Here is an 18,680-nt window from a genome sequence, read left to right on the forward strand (position 1 = left end):
TCAGTTCTATGCCACCAGTGAAAATGTGATCTGAGTACAAAAAGGAACGTTGGCCTTTTTCTTCCAGATTCGATTTTACTTTTCATGCTATGTGTATGTGCATTGGGGTGTGTGTGCATGGGGAGATCTTGACAAGAAGAGGGTGTCAGGTGATCCCCTAGAGCTGAGATAACAGGCAGTTTTGAGCCATGGCAAACCTCTGCAAGAGCAGTATGCTCTGGTAACCACTGAGCTATCTCTCCTGCACCAAAGAATAGTGACTTTAGATCATTACAAAAATAGCTTGGACCTCAGACCTCTGGTAGTTCCTCAGGGTCCCTTCGGTGCCCAGGGAGAACACTTGGAGAGCCATAGCAGCCAGTATGGCGCGCAAGGGGCACCTGCTACAATCAGCACTTAGTTCAGAAAGCACAGTTCCTTGAGCTGTAAATATCCTTCCATCATTGATCCTGCCTCACTGTTATAGAATGACCGAAGCCTAACAATGTGTTTGCTTCCATTTGCTGAAATATTGACAGACATGGGGGCCTTCCTGTTTCTACAAACAAACCAGCCAAGCCTACGTCACCTTCAATACATCCCCTTTAAGGCCTAGAGAGGGGTTGAGAACTAGCACTGGGGGAAGTTATCATCTGCAGTCCACTCCTTGTTTGTATCCTACCCAGGCCATTTTGGTTCTGACTTTGATCTGAAAAACCATGATGACAGGTTTGTCGTTTAACTGATAGCCCAAAAAGAAAAGAGATGGATGACTGTCTCGTCACCAGGCACAGCCACCAGAAGAAGGGATTAGTATTCAGGCATGAGGCCTGCCGAATCCTGAGAAGCAGATTGGCAGTGTGCCTATGTATGTGCTGTATAGACACCCAGTGCCTGGTGGACCACAGAAAGGGGATGGGCCTTAACTGGGAGGCAGGAAGGAAGACTCAGGGCTAGCCAGGTCTTTGAGAATGATTGGGACCAAGGGTGATGTCAAGGATGCATTACAGAAAGAAGAGAACCCGGTACTGCTCTCTCCATCAGGTTTGGGATAGGAGTTGGGGGTCCAGAAAACAGTTCAATGGCAGTTTCTCCCGGCTATTGGCTACTTGGGGTGTAGACACTCACTCAGGAAAAGAACGGAAGGTTCAGCCAGTGACAAACACAGAGACACAGCATGGCCTGCGATGGGGAGGAATCCAGGAAACTCTGCCTGCACTGGCCTTTGGGAGAAGGAAGAAGTAAGTCTTGCCTGAGCTACAAGCCTGCATTGCTGCCGGAGCGCGCACCTGTGTGGCCCCGTCTGCTCCTGCCAGCCACACTCCTGAGCAAGCAACACCACTCCCGTTTTTATTTGTTTATTTTTACTTTTGGTTGGGGTGGGGAATGCACGTGCCATAGGGTGCGTTGTAGAGGTCAGAGGACAGCTTGTGGGAATCAGCTCTCTCCCTCTGTCGTGTGAGTTCTGGTGGGGGTTTGAACTCAGGTTGTCAAACTCAGCAGCAAGCATCATTACCTGCTGAGCCATTTATTGGCCCCTGATCATCCTGCTCTTGCCCATCAGATTGCTAAGGCTTGGGAAAGTTGAGTGGCTTTGTAATTATTTTCAGTTTTTAGTTGACATAATGATGGAACTTGCTGATGGGGTATATACAGTGCAACATTTAAATACATGCTAACAACCCATAATGATCAGAGTACAGTAATTGTGACCACTTGTTCGCACTGAGAACATTCAGAGTCCTCCCTTCTGGCTGGGCTGAGGGTACAGTTAATCATTGTCCATCACAGCTTCCGTTGGGATACAGACCAGTGGTTCTCAACCTTCCTACGCTGTGACCCCTTAATACAGCTCCTCAAGTGGTGAATCCAACCATAAAATTGTTTCATTGCTACCTCATAACCGTAATTTTGCTGCTGTCGTGAATTGTAGTGTAAATAGCTAATATGCAGGGTATCTGATATGTGACCCCAAATGGGTCAGAACCCACAGGTTGAGAACCATTGCTCTAGAGTATTCTAGCTTGTTCTTCCTGTCCACCTGTGCATCTGTTCCTTGTACCCGTACACCCCCCCCCCACATTTCCCTTATTATTCCAGCCTGGAGACATCATTGCTCTCTCTACTTCCATGAAGCCAGCTATTTAAATTCCACAGACATGAGTGAGAGCACACAGTGTTGGACTTTCTGGGCCTGCTTAGAGCAACTTGCCCAACAGCTGCAGAGCACAGGTTCCAGCTCTTTCTGTCTGCCCCATCACCACCACGTCACTAAGACATCACTTCCCACCGCACAGGCCCGTGTCCTTTCATGGTGCCCAATGACCTATTTCCTGGGGGTTTGCAACATACAGCTATGTCTGTCACCTGCACTTGTGGGAAGAGACAGTACAGGAGCTCTGGCATCATTGTTTGGGCACTGTCTATGTTCCGACTGGTCCATACTGACAACTGAACATCTCAAGCCATGCAGCTCCCCCTAGCAAAAGGGACTGTCTCTCCATGCCTTATATAATGGGCATGCTTTCCCTGCACTGAATAGAGTCACAGCCAACTCTTTATCTTTCTCTCTTTCTCTTTCTCTCCTCCCCTCCCCTTAGTTGGGGCTTCTGTTGCTTCGATGAAATACCATGACCAAAAAAGCAAGTTGGGAAGGAAAGGATTTATGTGGCTTACACTTCTGTATCACTGTTTATCATCAAAGGAACTGAAACATGGCAGGAGCCTGGAGACAGTAGCTGACACAGAGGAAATGGAGGGGTGCTACTTACTGCCTTGCTCTACATGGCTTGCTCAGCCTGCTTTCTTATGGAACCTAGGACCACCTAGGTTCAGGGATGGCACCAACCACAATGGGCTGCCGCCCCTCCTACCCCCCTACCCCTTCAGTCACTAATGAAGAAAATGTCTTACAGGTTTGCCTACAACCCAGTCTTATGGAGGCACTTTCTTAGTTGAGTTTCCCTTCTCTCTGTTGACTTTGGCTCATGTCAAGTTGACATAAAACTATCCAGCATAGCCTGACACATGAAGAACCAGAGGGGACTGAAAGCTGGCTGCAGGGTTCACCCCAGTTTTGGAGAGGGTCTGCTTCTTCAGTGCTGCCCCTGAGCATGGTAGCACTGAAGAGTCCTAGCGTAGGCCTGGCCCAGAGAGACCTCTGCAGAGGACACTTGTCAGTGTCCTCAGGAAGCTGAGGTGACTAAAAGCCCCTTGTAGGGCTGGGACTCCACTCGACACTGGGAAAGCATGCCTAGCATGGGGTAAGGACTGAGGCCGAGAGCAGGACACTGGCTCAGTTACTCGTGCCCCAACGGATACGCACTCAGAAGACACTGTCGTTGGATCTGGAGTAGAGCAGTCAGAGTCACAGTCTTGTTACTGATCTTGGAGACTTAGAGCAGCAACAGGGAGTATGCAGTGTGAAAACCAGCTTGACGCTACGTCATATTCCCCAGGAACATCCAAGAAGAAAGCACGCACCTGGAGAAGACCCTCCTGGTTCAGAGGTCCTCTATTCGCGCACCTGAATCCCTAAAGAGCAGGTAGCCTAAGAAAGAAGATGCGTGTGCTGGGAGCTTGAGAAAGTCATGCCTAGGCTGAGAGCCAGGCATGACAAGGGTGGACTCTCTACATGCAGGGACACACAAGAGTCAAGCATGCATTGTAATCAGCAGCGTGGTTTGATGCCACTCTACAAGAACATGCTGAGGGCAAAAGAGGAATCTTTCTTTTGATAATCGTACATATCACTGTGTATTAATATATGTGTGTATATATATAATCTTTCTGTATGGATATATATATACACAGGCATATGAATTTATGTTTTGAGTATATTTTCAAAAATTGTTCAACACTAGTGTGCTGGGACAGTACTCTAAAACCTATCCATAGGGACCCTTGTAATACTTCACAGTAATGATTATTATAAGCTCCATTTTACAGCTTTGTAAATACAGGTTCGGAGAGGTTAAGTGTCCTGCTAAAGTTACACAGCTATTAACTAGCCAGAAGGACAGCTGAGTCACTCCCACTTCACCCAGGCCTCTGGTGGAAATCCTGGCCTGGAGTAGGATCTCCTGGAAGGCAGCTGCCCTCTCCATCGCTGTTCAACTGGGCCTGGAATTCTTTGCCAGAGCCTGTCTGCTCTGCAAAGCTTGAAGCGGAAAGCAGAAAGCAGGGGGCGTTTGTGCAAAGAGATCTGTGTGGATTTTCATGCAAGGCAGGTGAGTTCTCGGGAGTGAGGGCTGAAAGAGAGCATTTAAATTCAGGTCAATGCAAAGATTGACCTGTCAGAAAAGCTGCTGCAGTTCTGAGGCCAGGGGGCAGAGGCCAGGCTTCTGAACGGTCCCTCGGGCCACTGCAGGTATAGGCAACTTTGGAGTTGAGAGCATTCATCAAGGGCTTCCCACAAAGGCAGCCTCCCTCACTGCTGCATCTGCATTTCTGAAGCGGAGCTTTGTGATTCAGTGTTTTCTAAGTCCTGATGGCAGGGCACTGGGACACCCTGTACCTGAAGCAGTTCCCATTCACTGTTTAGAGCCAAATTCAGCTCCCTTGGGGGAGTTCTGGGATTCTCATTGCCTAGGTGATGTTTTCTGAGCCCACCTGAGTGTGCCAGGCAGAGGGTGGGAAGGCTGTGAGTATGCTGACAGACCCACACTAAAGATGCCACCAGGGACTGAAACACAATATAATGCCCAGAGTCCTGGAGACTCATAATGTCACCTGTGGATGGGGGAGCTGAGGTGTGGGAGGCAGGCTGGAGCTAAGGGCTTGAGGGCTGTGAGGTCACAGAGGAAACTAGACAAGGAGACAGAGGCAGAACCTGTTGAAGCAGAGACCTGGCTACCCTCTCTTTGGTCATTCAGGGAAGGATAAGGCCAGTGCAACTGCAACCTGAGGTTTTTAGAGGGTCAGATACGAGGTGAACCAGGAGAGAGATGTAAGGCCCTTGCAGTTTCCTGTCTGGACTTGGCTAGGTTGCAGTGGCAATGATCACGGTCAAATACTTGGTCTAGATGTTTCTGTAAATGTATTTCATAGTTAGCGCCTGAAGTCCATAGACATTACAGGCAGTGGAAATTATGACAACAGATAGGGAAGGAAAAACAGGTGGTTCCTTTTGCTATGTGAGCTAGGAAGACTTTCAGAGGGGTAAACGCTGGGCTACTAAAATTTCTTCACTCCTACTAAATAAAAAGACTGAAGCAGAGGCAATGCCCTGAGCACATCATGGAGACTGTCCGAGAAACTTGGTGGTCCCCTTTCTCCTGATTAAACAGCCCAGTTTCCCCTTAGTTGACGTGATTAGCATGAGGGACTCCAACTTCTCTGAAGTGTGGCAAAGCCCTTCGTGGTTTGACCTGTGTTACCAGTGCACGTGGAGATCACGTGGGTAGATAGCAGTCAGGAGGCTGTGGGGAGGGGTGGGGTGAGGCACTCAGCTCAGGAGAGCAGACTGAACATGAAGTGGAGTCCTCCAGCTCCTCAGCATTCTCCATTACAGTCCCTGTACCTTCCCTCTCAAACACAGCTAGGGCCTCTTTATGTTCGTGCCTCTTCTTTCATGGCTTTCTCATTCACCAGCATAGATCATGACTGGCACATGGCAGCTGCTTAATAAGTACTTACGAATGAATGAATCGATGGATGGATGGATGGATGGATGGATGGATGGATGGATGGATGGATGGATGGATGAATGAATGCTCAGCTCCTTGGCCTGATACCACAATCTAAGTATAAAGCTTCCAAAAGGCAGAAATGGGATTGGGTTCACCTATATGTCCACCAACGTCTAGTATAGACTGACACTTAACAGGCTCACGAGAGAGGACCAAATGAGGTCACAACCCTGTGTGACATGGCAGTTTGAGGCTTTCTGAGTCCTGCCCAGAGTTCTGTGCCATGAAGCTTTCTCAGGGTTGGCCACAAAAAGAGAGTTGCTAGGTCTCAGTTGAAGGTGATGTACATTCCAACTTGTCTGCCATTGCCAAGGTTGCCGTGTCCTGTCTTAACCCATTTCTGCCTAATTTGGTCACTTCGTGGTGGGTCTTGGATACCCAGCAATGGGTTTGCAACTCATTACCGAAAATTAGGTCTTAGTGGGCGTATTAGAAATGCAGATTCTCCAGTCCTACTCCAGACCTTCCTGATCAGAACCAGCTTTGTTCAAGTGACCCCAGGCCGTTTACATGTCCATTAAAGACTGAGAAGTACTGCGATAGCAGAAAAGAGCTCTCATGGAACTGAGAGCTAGCACCAGACAGACAAACCACAATGACAAGATACTATAAATGCTGTGTGGAAGGATGCTTACCCCAAGGAACAATCTTCAGAGTCACCTTGACAAGTCATCACTCATGTCCTGAGCAACAGGAAGCCTAGGGGAACAGACTTGTAGTGGGGTAGGGGGAGCCTGAGGCCCCTCCTGAAAGCAAGCAAAACCGGGACTGTCTTTGTAATTCAGGACCATGGGCTTACATTGAGGCTGCTTGCGTCTGTGAAACTTGAGTCTGCAGAATTTGCCTCGTCCTAGCTGAGCAAGTATCTCACATATGGCACTGGGATTTTCATGCAGTAACGATGGCTTCCGGGAGCAGCTTTATAAATCCCACACACTGTACCTCCATTCAAGATTTCACATTTAATACAATGTTTGATTGGCTTTTGGGTATCCTATTTCCTTGTGGCTTTTTCACGCATCATTAGTTTGGACTGACACCCCCCGACAACCGTATCCTTTCTTTCCCCCATCTCCCTGCCTCTCATCCCCATTTAAACCTTTCCGGTTTCGCCCTTCCACTGCTGTGACACGTGTATTCTATTACTTTCCCTTACCTTGGAGAATCTTTTCCCTCCACTCTCATTGGCCCTGAGCTCCACACACGTTCTTTCCCACATATGTGCACATACATAAAGGTTAGAAGCTGGGCTCTGCGTGTGGGAGAAGGTTCAGCATTTGTCTTTCCGAACCTCGGCTTCCACGCTCAGCCTAATGTTCCCAGTTCCATCCGTTTTCCTACACGTTTCATAATTTCATTTTACGGCTGAATAAAATTCCATGCGTGCATGTACCACGTTTTCATTATCTGTTCATCGGGTGATGGACATCCAGGCTGAATCCATTCCCTAGCTGTTGTGAATAGAGCAATGATGAATGTGGATGAGCAGATGTCTCTGTGGTAGAACGGAGAGTCTTCTGGGTACACACCAAGGAGGGTTATAGCTGGGTTAGATGGAAATTCTACTTTTAGTTTTTAAAGAAACTCCCCAGATAGATAGATGTCCATAGTGGCTACACCATTTACATTACAACTGACAGGGAACAACAGTTCGCTTTTCCACGTATCCTGGGCAGCATTTGTTGTCATTTGTTTTCTCCTTAACAGTCATTCTGACTGGGATGAGATGGAATTTCAAAGTAATTTTAATTTACATTTCTCTGGGGGCTAAAGATGTCGAGCACGTTTTAAAATATTTATCAGCCGATCATATTTCTTCTTTTGAGAATTCTCTGTTAAGTTTTTTGGCCTATTTTTTTTTTCACTGAGGTTTTTGTTTGTTTTCTTTTTGTTTAGGTTTTTGTTGCTGTTGTTATTTTTAGTTCCTTGTATATTTCAGATATTAATCAGCTGTCAGATTTTACTCCCATTCTGTAGGCTTTCTCCTCTATTAACCCGGGTTTTGTTGGGTGTTTTTTTGTTGTTGTCGTTCTCATACGGCTTTTTCACTTCATGAGCTTGCATTTGCCAATAGTGAACCCTACTTCCTGAGTGACTGGAATCAGGAGAAAAACAGCCTTGGCTGTGCCCAGGGCTTGACCTTCCAGCAGCTTCATGGTTTCAGATCTTACATTAAGGTCTTCATCCTCAGAGTTGATCCTTGTGCAGGGTTAGAAAGGAGCCAGCTGTATTCCTCTGCTGTGGTGTCCAGTTTCCCTGGTGCCATTTGTTAGGGGGGTTATCTTTTATTTGGTGTGTTTTTGTTTGTTTGTTTATGTGTTTTGTGTTTTTGTTTCAACTTCGTAGTGAAAATCTGCTAGCTGTAGCTGCATGGCTTATATCTCAATTCTCACTTCTCTGCCATTGACCTGAGCATGCCAGAACCATGCTGTTTTTATCACTGTCACTCTGTGCTATAACTTGAAGTCAGATACAGTAATAATCAGTACACTGTGCTTTTTGCTCAAGTTTATGATGGCTACCTGGGGTCCTTTATGTTTCCATATGAGCTTTAATATTTATTTTTTTTCTGTAAAGAATGATGTTGGCATTTTAATGGGCATTGTATTGAGTGTACAGATCACTTTTGGTAGACCCACCATTTTAACGAGATTAAGTCTTCTGACCCATGAGGTTGGCAGAGTCCTTCTACCTTCTAGTATCTTCATAAATTTCCTTCTGTGCTTTAATGTTTTCATTGTGCATGTCTTCTGCTTCCCTTGTTAGCTTTGTTTTATATATTTGAGACTGTTGTGAATAGGATTATTTCTCTGGCTTCTTTTAGATGTCAATTATTTATTTATAGTATTACTATATAGGAAGGTTGCTGATTTTTGTGTTTAATTTTGTATCCTGCCACATTACTGAAAGTGTTTATTGGCTCTTGGAATTTTCTGGTGGAGACCTTAGGGTCTCTTATGTATTGAATCATAGAATGTGCAAATAAAGACATTTGACTTCTTCCCTTTCTCTTTATATCTCTTATTTCCTTCTCTTCTCTTATTGCTCTAGGTAAGATTTCAAGCACTGTTTTGAACAGGAAACACTGACACCTTTGTCTTGTTCCTGGTTTTTTTTTGTGTGGTTTTTCTCCAGTTATCGTGAAGTTGGCCTTCCTTCGTGGTGGACGTCCTTTGTTGTGTTTCCTCCATTTCCAGCCTCCCAGGGGCTTTATCATGATAAGGTGTTAGGTTTTGACAAAGGCCTTTATCCGCACCTATTGATTGATCTCTCAAATTCTGCCCTGGAGTACATTGTGTGGTGTATTACATTTATTGATTTGCATATGCTGAATGTTCCCTGCTTCTCTGGAATGAAGCCAACCCCGTTATGGTGAGCGACCATTTGGGTATGTCCTTGAATTCATGTCACAAATATTTTTTTTTTTATATTTGTCTTAAGTTCATCAGAGAGATTGATCTACACTTTTCTTTTCTGTTGTGTCTCTCTTCGGTTTGGGTAGCAGGATAATGCTGGTTTTGTGTGTAAGTGTGCATGGGCACACATGTGGAGGTCAGAGGATAACTTGCAGGAGTTGGTTCTTTCCCTCCACCTAATGCATCTTCTGGGGATCCAACTCGGGTTATTAAGCTGAGAAGAAAACACAACAACTGAGCCATCTTCCCAGCCAGGTTTGGCTTACTCTTGTTTGTTTGAGGTCATTCTTATTTTTAATGTAGGTATTTATAACTGTGAACCTCCCCTTTAGGACTGCTTTCTTTATATCCTATAGGTTTATGTACAACTGAGCTGTATTTATTCAATTTTAAGATTTTTTTTTTCTTCTTGGTTTCATTTCTTCAATGACCCATTCATCATTCTACAGTGTGTTGTTTAATATCCATGAGTTTCTGAATTTTTCTATAGTTTCTATTTTTCTTGACATCTAACTTTATTCCACTGTGGTCAGACAGAATACAAAAGGTTCTTTCAATTGTCCTGTACTTGCTGAGACTTGTTTTATGTCCTAGTATGTTCAATTTTAAAGAAAGTTTAATAGACTACTAAGAAGAATATGTATTCTGCAGTGTTTGAGTGGAACATTTTGCAGATGTAGGTTAAATCCACATGATCTGTGATGTCATTTAATTCTGTTTGTTTATTTTTTTTGTCAGGGTGAACTGTCTATTGGTGGAAATGGGTCATTGAAGTCATCCATTGTTAGGATTATCTATAACTTTATATTTAGAAGAAAGATTAGCTACATTAAAAAAAATCAACCAATCATCTAACTCTTGATGTACAAATCCCAACAAAAATAAATAAATAAATAACAGGAAAAACCACAACAACCTGTCTACTATCAATCCAGAGAAGTGGCCCCGGTGAGAGTGACTTAGACAAAATGTCAGACAAAGACTTCAAAGTCATAATTACAAATACATCCAAAGAAGTGAAAGAGCTCATTAGCATGGTCCTGAATAAACCCAAGAGAACACAAACTGCAGCACTAGTGGTTAGCATTGAGGTGATAAAGAGAAAGTAGAGGAGGGATCTGAAAGGACAAAAGGGAAGGAGGGAGATGAGGAGGAGAGAGATGGGGTTTTGGATAAAGGTCAATAGAAGAAAGAAAAGTGAAGATATTCTGACATTGTAGAACAGTCCCATTTCTCGGGGATCTGAGAATCTGCAAATCAGGTCAGATTATGTTCTTGGAGAAAGGGGAAAAGGATAAGGTTGGGTCAAGAGCAGAATGAAGCCAAGGCAAGCCTGCTAAAATGCCATTGGATATGAAATAGAGATAGGCTCCATGTAGATGGATAGAAGGCTGCATGGAAAGAGAGGCTATGAGAACTGACTGAACCAATGATTGCTGCTCTCCATCTGGACCCTCCTGTGTGCCTTCCCAGCTCCTAAAACCCCATGTCACCCTCTGAACTTCCTCTGCTATGGATGCTCAGATGCTCCCCTTCTCCCTGCTCAGTCTTCCTGGCATGATCAGATGACAGGTGCCATCCTGGAGGGTGCTTCACAGCGCAGTCTCAGGAGCTGGTCCTGCCCCTGTAATTTCCCTCAGGGCACCAGTTGTGAATGCTGACTCGGGCCCTGCGCAGCATTTGTCAATGTCCTGTGTGCTGTTTGGAGTCACTGTGGAGGTTCACACATACACTTTGCTTCCCACCAGGTTTTCAGCTACCCGGATTCTCTACAGATGTGGCTCAAAGCTCCTTTTCCTAAATCACAATGTCCTCTCCATGAGGCCTCAGAATATAGTCTCATACTGCTTGGTGGGTGTTTCTCAAGTGTGGTTTATTGAGGATCTTGGCATCACAGCAACCAATATCTGTTTAAAGTGGTGTCTCCCTTCTCCTCTGTGGACTGCCAGCACCAAGCACCCGTACCAAGGAAACAAGGTTTCCCACAGTGTCCCCTGATAATGCATCTGCCTGGATTGTGGCCTTTTCCCCAGCTGTTAAGTACTCATTTTTCTGATGGCTATTTTTCCGCTGTCCCCAGTTAATTCCCTGGAGGTTCTAGTAGACTGTCCCCGAGCATCACCTGACATCTTGTGTCTCCCTCGATTTGAATTTGAGTTCGTAAGACAGTTCCCTAACCATCCTCCTGGAGCTGAGTAAACGTTGCATGGAATTGTCAGGCAGACCTGGGTTCAAATTCTAGGTCAGCCACTAGTATTCTGTGTAACCTTGAGCAATGGTTCCATACTGTTGCTGCTACTCAGCTATTGCGACGTGGTGTCGGCGTCAAGTGACTGCTTCATTTATTAATACTAAATAAATTTGCACTGAATACCTGCCTACTGTAAAGAGCCCTGCAAGGATATGGCGGTGGGCAGTTTTATCAAGAACCTTGCCGTTGTGAAACATGTCAGTCTAGTGGAGAAAAATATGACCAGTTGCGGGATCATATACATATGCAATGATGACAAATGTGAGGGAGGAGCAGATACAAAGAGGTAAAGCTTCTCAGAGGATGTGACCAGTGTATAGTGTCCTTCCCAGTGCTCTAACTCTGAACCTCTCTTTCAGGTACCTGGAAGGAAACCATTTAACAGCGGTGCCCAAAGAGCTGTCCGCCCTCCGACAGCTGACACTTATGTAAGGAGCCTGCCATTGCGCAGGCATTTATTTCTTGTTCTTGGGGTGGTGTGGGACAGGGATAGGAAGGCCAAGAAAGGACAGTGCTGAGGCAGATGCAGTTCTCAAACTGCATGCCTGCATGGCGCTGGGAGGGGCAGCTAGCTGGGAGGAAACACCGACCAGGCTGATATGGGAGGGTTTGCTCAGGCCTGTGTGAAGAAATAGGCTCTGAACTACCTCCCTATTGGCTTAGAGGGAACCTCTGACCTTCCAGGCTCTAGGCTGAATTCCTGAGCCTTCTGGACTTCCAATTCCTTGCAAACCTTGGCCAGGCTTAGATCTACCAGGAACACAAACAAGCATTTCTTCTTCCTTCTTTGGTTTCCTAGAAAATGTCTCAAGTGATGGTTTAAACCAAGGGCCTTCAATAATAGCTGCTACAAGCTCCAAGCCTTCCAAGAACCAGAAAACTCTTGAATGGGAAGCAGAAAACCTGAGCCTGGGCAAGGTTCATGAGCTTGTCTCTCAACAGGGTCAGTGCCTTGCCTTGGTGGGACCCAGAAGGGTGAAATTATTCCCTGGGCAAGTGGTAATTGAAAGTTGCCCATGTCTGCTTGAGAGGACCTAAGAGCCAGTCCACAGAGACAAGAAAGGTTCTTTCACCATACAAGTCAGAGGCCAACTAACAAAAAGTTTGAGAAAGCCACCATTTGGTCCCTATTCTTGTCCTCCAAAAACCAATGTCTCTATGAACATTTCTCAAACTCAGCTATGGACATCTGGAGCCAGATAACCATTGTCTAGGGGAGTTGTAGTGATCATCATGAGACACTCAGCAGTGACCTTGGCCTCTGTTGGATGCCAATAAGACTTCACCCTGTAGTGACAGCCAGAAACATCTGTAGATACTATCAAATGTCATGGCAGAACAGAACTTCCCCCAGTGGAAAAGCACCATTCCCCAGCAATGGAGAATTTCTGCTGTGGGGAATTGCCCAGGGAGGAGCTGTTGATGCTGTTTTTTTAATACATACAGAATTTAAATCAGACTATACGGGCAGGGAACCCCTACTTTAAAAGGATTTAAGAGCTCCTTGGGTGACTGTACTATGTAGCTAATCTCACCCTGCTGTTCTGGAAATTTGTCTCCTGAGGAAAAGCCAGAAGGTATATTTGCTAGAGGTCTCTTCTACTAACTTTGTTTCCCCTAAGAAATGAATCAGATGGAATGAATTAATGACAGAGAGAGGACTGGTGATAAGAACTGATCAGAGGGGTCTATTGTGGTGATGCATACCAGTAGGATTTGCTGAAGGAGGTGGAGGCAGGAAGATCACAAGTTCGAGGCTAGCCTGGGCTACACAGTTTTCAGCCAGGTGGTTGTACCACATACCTTTAATCCCAGCAGAGCCAGGCAAATCTCTGAGTTAAAGGCTTGCCTGGTACACAGATCGAGTTGCAGGACAGCAGGAGATACACAGAAAAAAACCCTGTCTCAGAAAAACAAAACAACAATCAAAAAAAATAGAATAAGGAGAAATTATTTTCTTATGTGTTATATTTGCTAGAATGAAATATATGAATAAGCATATAATTGAATGATTTAATCATGGAATGAGTAAATAAATGGATGAATGGGTGGGCAATGATAATGGAAAAATTGACATTTAGATCAATGTATGAGTAGGTGAATGGATGGGTAGTAGGGGACAAGGGCACAAATGAGAAGGCAGGTGGATAAATATGAGAATGGGTAGGCAGATAGATGGAGAATTGGAGATGAGTACGTATATGTCTAGACAGATGGGCGTGGGGGTAGATGGACAGATGAGGAGCGCACGGAGAAGTGCAGGAATGAGTACTCGTGCAGCAGTGAATGGACTGGTTGACTGATGTCACACTCGTGTGACAGTTGGGCCCCCTGAGGTGCCGCTCACAGTGACGGGTGGCTTTTCTGTTTTACTTTACCTAGTGACCTGAGCAACAACAGCATCGGCGTGCTGACCAATTACACCTTCAGCAACATGTCTCACCTCTCCACGCTGTGAGTACGGGCGGCTTCGTGGCTAAGCTTCCTGGGCGTGGCCACTGGAGTCCTGTGGCCCTTCAGTCCTAGGCGCCTTGCTCTAGCTGTCCTCAGCGCTTTGGCTGCCTCAGTAGCAGGCAGCCGATCCTAGTCATCAGGAGATGCAAAACAGAGAGGCAGGGGCCTGGCAGATGGAGGGACTGGAAGCTAATTACCTCTGAAGAAGGCTGTCTTTGGAATGCCTTCTGGGATACACGCACGTTCCTTCCCAGTGGAGAGTTTCCTACACAATTATATTTTGCTCAGACCCATTTATTTCCCATTAGCTCCGCACGTTGTAAGCACACACCATTTGACAGTAGAGGGAGGTGGTCGAAAAGCTGATTAGAGAGCCAGTCTGCTGTGGAGCTTCATGGCGTGGGAGGAGGTTCTCTTCCCTCTGTCTTATGGTGCCTTTGTCGATGTATTAAATCAGGGAGATTGGAGGAAACGTTTGTTTTTCACGGGACCACAGCATAGACAGTGCACCCACAGGAGCAGGGGCAGCCGGCCAGCAAGCTCACATGTTCCCTTTCCACAGGATCCTGAGCTACAACCGGCTGAGATGCATCCCCGTCCATGCCTTCAACGGCCTCCGGTCACTCCGAGTGCTGTGAGTCACTGGGCCTGGGGTCAGCTTACACGGTACTGAATAACAACATTGGTACACAGAGGGCTCCCCTTCCCCACTGTCCTTTGTGCAATGCCCATTCGCTGCCACCCAGCCACCCTTATTTACTCAGTGGGGTAAAGACAATGTACTTCATGGCATAGTTGGCCATTCCTGAGGTTCAGCACACTGCTGCTCATGAGCCTTTAGCTAATTACTCGCCCCTCAAGTCTGAACTTTGCTGTGTCACCCCCTCCCTCACCCCACCGTCATCAGGGAACTAGGCTACATTAATCCATCCTGGCCATACCTGAGCTCCAACCCATCCCCAACCCCCGCTCATTTGCAGACAGTACGCTCTGTAGCCTCCACACTCATATGCCCTCATAGCCTGCCTGGTCCCGTCCTACCCCTGATTTGGGGACAGCTCCCTTGAGACAGTTGAACTGCACACAAAGGCTAGAGGGCTCCAGAACCCTCCCAATACCTGAGTATGGCTCCCCCCCCCCATATCTTCTCACTCACAAAAGTCAAATAATGATGGTAATTGCCTCCCTGAATCTTTGGAGGAGTCAATGAGATGCTGTGTCTAAAGCACATTGCACAGCTCTGGCTGCTGCAAATGTGAAATAAATATCCATCTGTTATTCAGGTGCCCGTGGGAGCTAGGACAGGGCGACACTATGCTGCTCCAATTCTAGGTCTAATTTGTATACCTTTCTACCTCACACTGTTTTATTGATAAAGATGTTATGCTGTGCCTCTGCCCTTTGAGGAATCTCCTCATGATGGTAGAGATGTCACCTTGGTCTCAAATCTCTCACCCATTTTTTTTCCTAGTCCATCATTATTATAAGAGTAACCCCCACAGTTGAAAGGGTGAGGCTTAGACATGCCTTCTCCTAATCCTTTGCGATAGTACTGCGAGCTTGAGAAGATGATGCCAATTTTAGAGATAGGGAAACTGAGACCCGGCTGATGAAGTAACTAGGCAAGTCTGCTTGTCACAAGGTGGTCGAGTCCAGCCTTCTGCCTCAGTGCTATCAACAGACAGCACCCAGCAAGCCAGTCCAATTCCAGAGGCTCTGGGCCGATGTGAGTTATTAAGACCCGGAATGCACCCGTGTCAGCAACAAGCCCCGCCTCACGTTGTCTGCACTGTTATTAAAAATCAATTCTCTAGGGGCAAAGAAGTGCCTGTGCTGACAGTGTGCAATCTGTTATTGTCACTTACTTATTATCCGCTTTCTCCAGGGAGTTTGGGGATGGAAACATCAGCGGAACCATTTCCTTGTTTCCAAATGAATACTCTGATGGAAAGGCCTCAGTCATCCGGCCCAAAGCCAGACCAGCTCTCCCTTCCATTGCCCCTATCCATCCCAGCCCCCAGTGTACCATCCATTCAGTCTGATGCTTCTGGGGATGGGTTGGATGCAGGAGACAGGCCTGCCAGTTTTAACGGAATCTCTGTGCTTGGGTTCAACACTTGGAGTCATTCTGATGGGGATAATTCAGAGAATCTGAGAGAGAGAGAGAGAGAGAGAGAGAGAGAAAGAGAAAGAGGGTCTCCCTGTCCATCTATCTGTTTACTGGAGGTGATGGTGTGGGCATCACAGCCTGCCAGGGGCTTCCCCTTCCTCAGCTCCTTGTGTGCCCTACCGCAGCCCCATGCCATCACAGGTCACAGGAATGCCTGCCTGCACTCAGCACAAGGGAGCTTGCTTCCGAGTTTAGAGTCAGCAGGCTTTAGCATGATTGTTTTAGAATCAGTGGGTCTCGGGGATAAAACCAGTCTTAGAGCCTCTCGATCCAACCAAGAACCTCAGTGGGGAGCAACCATTTTCTGCGTAAGGACCAATTCAGGAAAAATAACAACGTTTATGGGCTACATTTTTATGATATTTGTATCCTTTCTTCTAGTAATTGCACATGTAGGAATTTACGCTACAGAAAAACCCAAAATGAGGGAAAGGTTCTATAAATCTGGGTCTTTGTTGTGTTATTTTTTAACCTAAATTTTAAATATTACCCACCAGGACCACAATGGGAAAACGTATAAAGAGATTATGGCACAACTAGTCAATGAAATGAAGTTATTAAAGGAGATAAAGATGAAAACTAGACACAGCGTGGGAAAGGGCTGACTATTTAGCGATTGCGTGGGAAAGGAAACTTAATTATATCTTGTAAACATTGACACCTCTGAACAGAGACTCAAGGGAACAAGGGAAAGAATGGCTTTTGGCTGCCGCCTAATACTATCAACTCTGTTACAAGTGGGGCAAGGTTGAGCAGGAATGGAGACTGTTACACAGTAGCAATTTAGAGAGTTGGGCAAAAGATGAGGAGGTTGTTTTCTTAGTGTGTTGTATGGAGTCCATGTGTGTAAGCACAGATATACATGTACTGGCACATACATGTGGAGGTCAGAGGGCACCTTGGGTGTTGGTTTTCAACTCAAGACAGATTCTTCTGTTGTTGATGACTGTGTCCACCAGGCTCGCAGGCCCTTGGGCTTCCAGGGATTTCCTTGTCTCTGCCCCCTGTCTTGCAATAGGACAGCAGGGATGACAGATATGTGCTACTGCTGGCACTATGTGGGCTCTGGGTATCTGGACTCAGAGTACCCATACTTTCATGTAAGTGCCTTGCCCAGTGAGCCACCTCCCTGGACCCAGGGAAGTTTGTTTGTAATCAGGAATTGTATTATCCCTAATGACATTTGAACGTTTCTCATTTCTGAAGAATTTCACTATTTTGCTGAAAAATTCAAAAAATAATGAGAGCCTCGTAAGTGATGCTGTTTGGCACAGAGGAAGACAAGCATGAAGGATTAGCCATAGATAAAACCTAACAAGGCCATGGAAATACAATAAGAGACCCGGAGGGGGAGTGTCTGTCTGTCTTTCTGTGTGTATGTGTATCTATCTGTGTGTGTTTGCCTCTATCTACCTGTATATGTGTCTTTTTAATCTCTCTTTTGCTCTCGCTGTGTATGTGCTGTCTCTTTCTTTCTCTGTCTCTCTCACTTTATCTGTCTCTGTGTGTATACATGTATCTGTCTGTCTGTGTCTACCCTTTCTGTCTCTGTGTCTGTCTTTCTTTATCTGTGTGTCTGTGTTTCTGTTTGTCTGTGTCTCCTTCTCTGTCTCTCCCTTTCCCTCTGTGTATGTGTGTGTGTGTATGTGTGTGTGTGTGTTCTATTGTCAAGTGAAACTGAGTCCATTTCAGAGAACAAGACAGGAGGGTTGGTCAGGAGTTCAAGCACAAAACATTGTGAGAGGAAAAAAATATTTTCTCTACTTCCCTTGTGATGTAAAATAGCTAGCAAGAACATTCTTGTGGGCATTCTTGTCCTTCTTTGGGGATCTGTGCACTCTTAGGGATCTTTGCCCCACACAGTCACATGCCTTGTGTGTGTGTGGTCCTAAAGATCACTCTCCAACCCTACGTAGGGGCACCTGGAATCAGTTAGGACAGGGAGGGCCACCCCAACGTGTCCTGGGGGAGGTAGGGCGGGACTAGGACTATCATTCATCATCCTTCAGATTTTTAGCTTCTCGTCCTCAAAGTAAACCCACTGTTGATGCCCATGAGGAGCTTGGGACCGCCCGAAGCCCTCCTACAGTGTCCCCATTAAGGGTTCCAGATGTTCTTTGTTTGGTAACCTTCCCAAGAGGGACCTCACTGCCTCACCAGAGAGCCAGCCCACCTCTGACAGCCTTGGCCATTAGCAAGTGCTGGTGGTGAGCTGAAAGGTGGTGCCAGTGGCTTCAGTGGCCTCCAGACCATGGCACGGGCTTCCTGCTTGAAAACCAAAGCAAAAGTAGCAGGAACTTCACAACAAGAAGAAAGTTTTAGAGGTGTTCCTGTCTAAACTTGTCCTGTTGGAGCTAGAGACAGAAAAGTTCAGCGACTTGTTCACTTTCCTAATGCCTTTAGTGGACAAGCTGCACGGACAAACTCAGGGTGGGCACAGACAGTAAGGGTGACACCACTGATGGCCTCTAAAGAAGGGAAACTGTCAAGCTGAGAATCATTTGCCACCCAGGGTGACACCTCAGGAAAGAGCCACAGGCCACAGTGAAGTATCACATACCCTGCCCATCTCAAGCCTCTCTGAAAGGCAGCCCTTTCTGGAACATCACCATTGGTGTTTGTTAAGCCTTAACTAAAGCACTGCCCAAGGGGTAAGGGCTTTTGTGTCATTACCGTATTCTTCACCCTAGGAGGGCATGCCTCTGTTATCCCCATCTCAT

At 46.1% G+C, this 18,680-nt stretch overlaps 1 protein-coding gene across 1 annotated transcript in view; it reads left to right on the top strand.

Moving 5' to 3' along the window:
* Slit3 (slit guidance ligand 3) overlaps positions 1 to 18,680 on the top strand; it is a 591,521-nt gene that overhangs the window by 521,853 nt on the left and 50,988 nt on the right. The window contains exons 21-23 of the mRNA XM_055604618.1: positions 11,696 to 11,764; positions 13,719 to 13,790; positions 14,353 to 14,424. Of these exons, the coding sequence (XP_055460593.1) occupies positions 11,696 to 11,764; positions 13,719 to 13,790; positions 14,353 to 14,424 (213 nt within the window). The remainder of the gene's footprint in view (positions 1 to 11,695; positions 11,765 to 13,718; positions 13,791 to 14,352; positions 14,425 to 18,680) is intronic.

This window comes from Psammomys obesus, unplaced genomic scaffold (assembly GCF_907164565.1).
Source record: "Psammomys obesus unplaced genomic scaffold, mPsaObe1.curated_primary_1811, whole genome shotgun sequence".
Taxonomy (NCBI): Eukaryota; Metazoa; Chordata; class Mammalia; order Rodentia; family Muridae; genus Psammomys; species Psammomys obesus.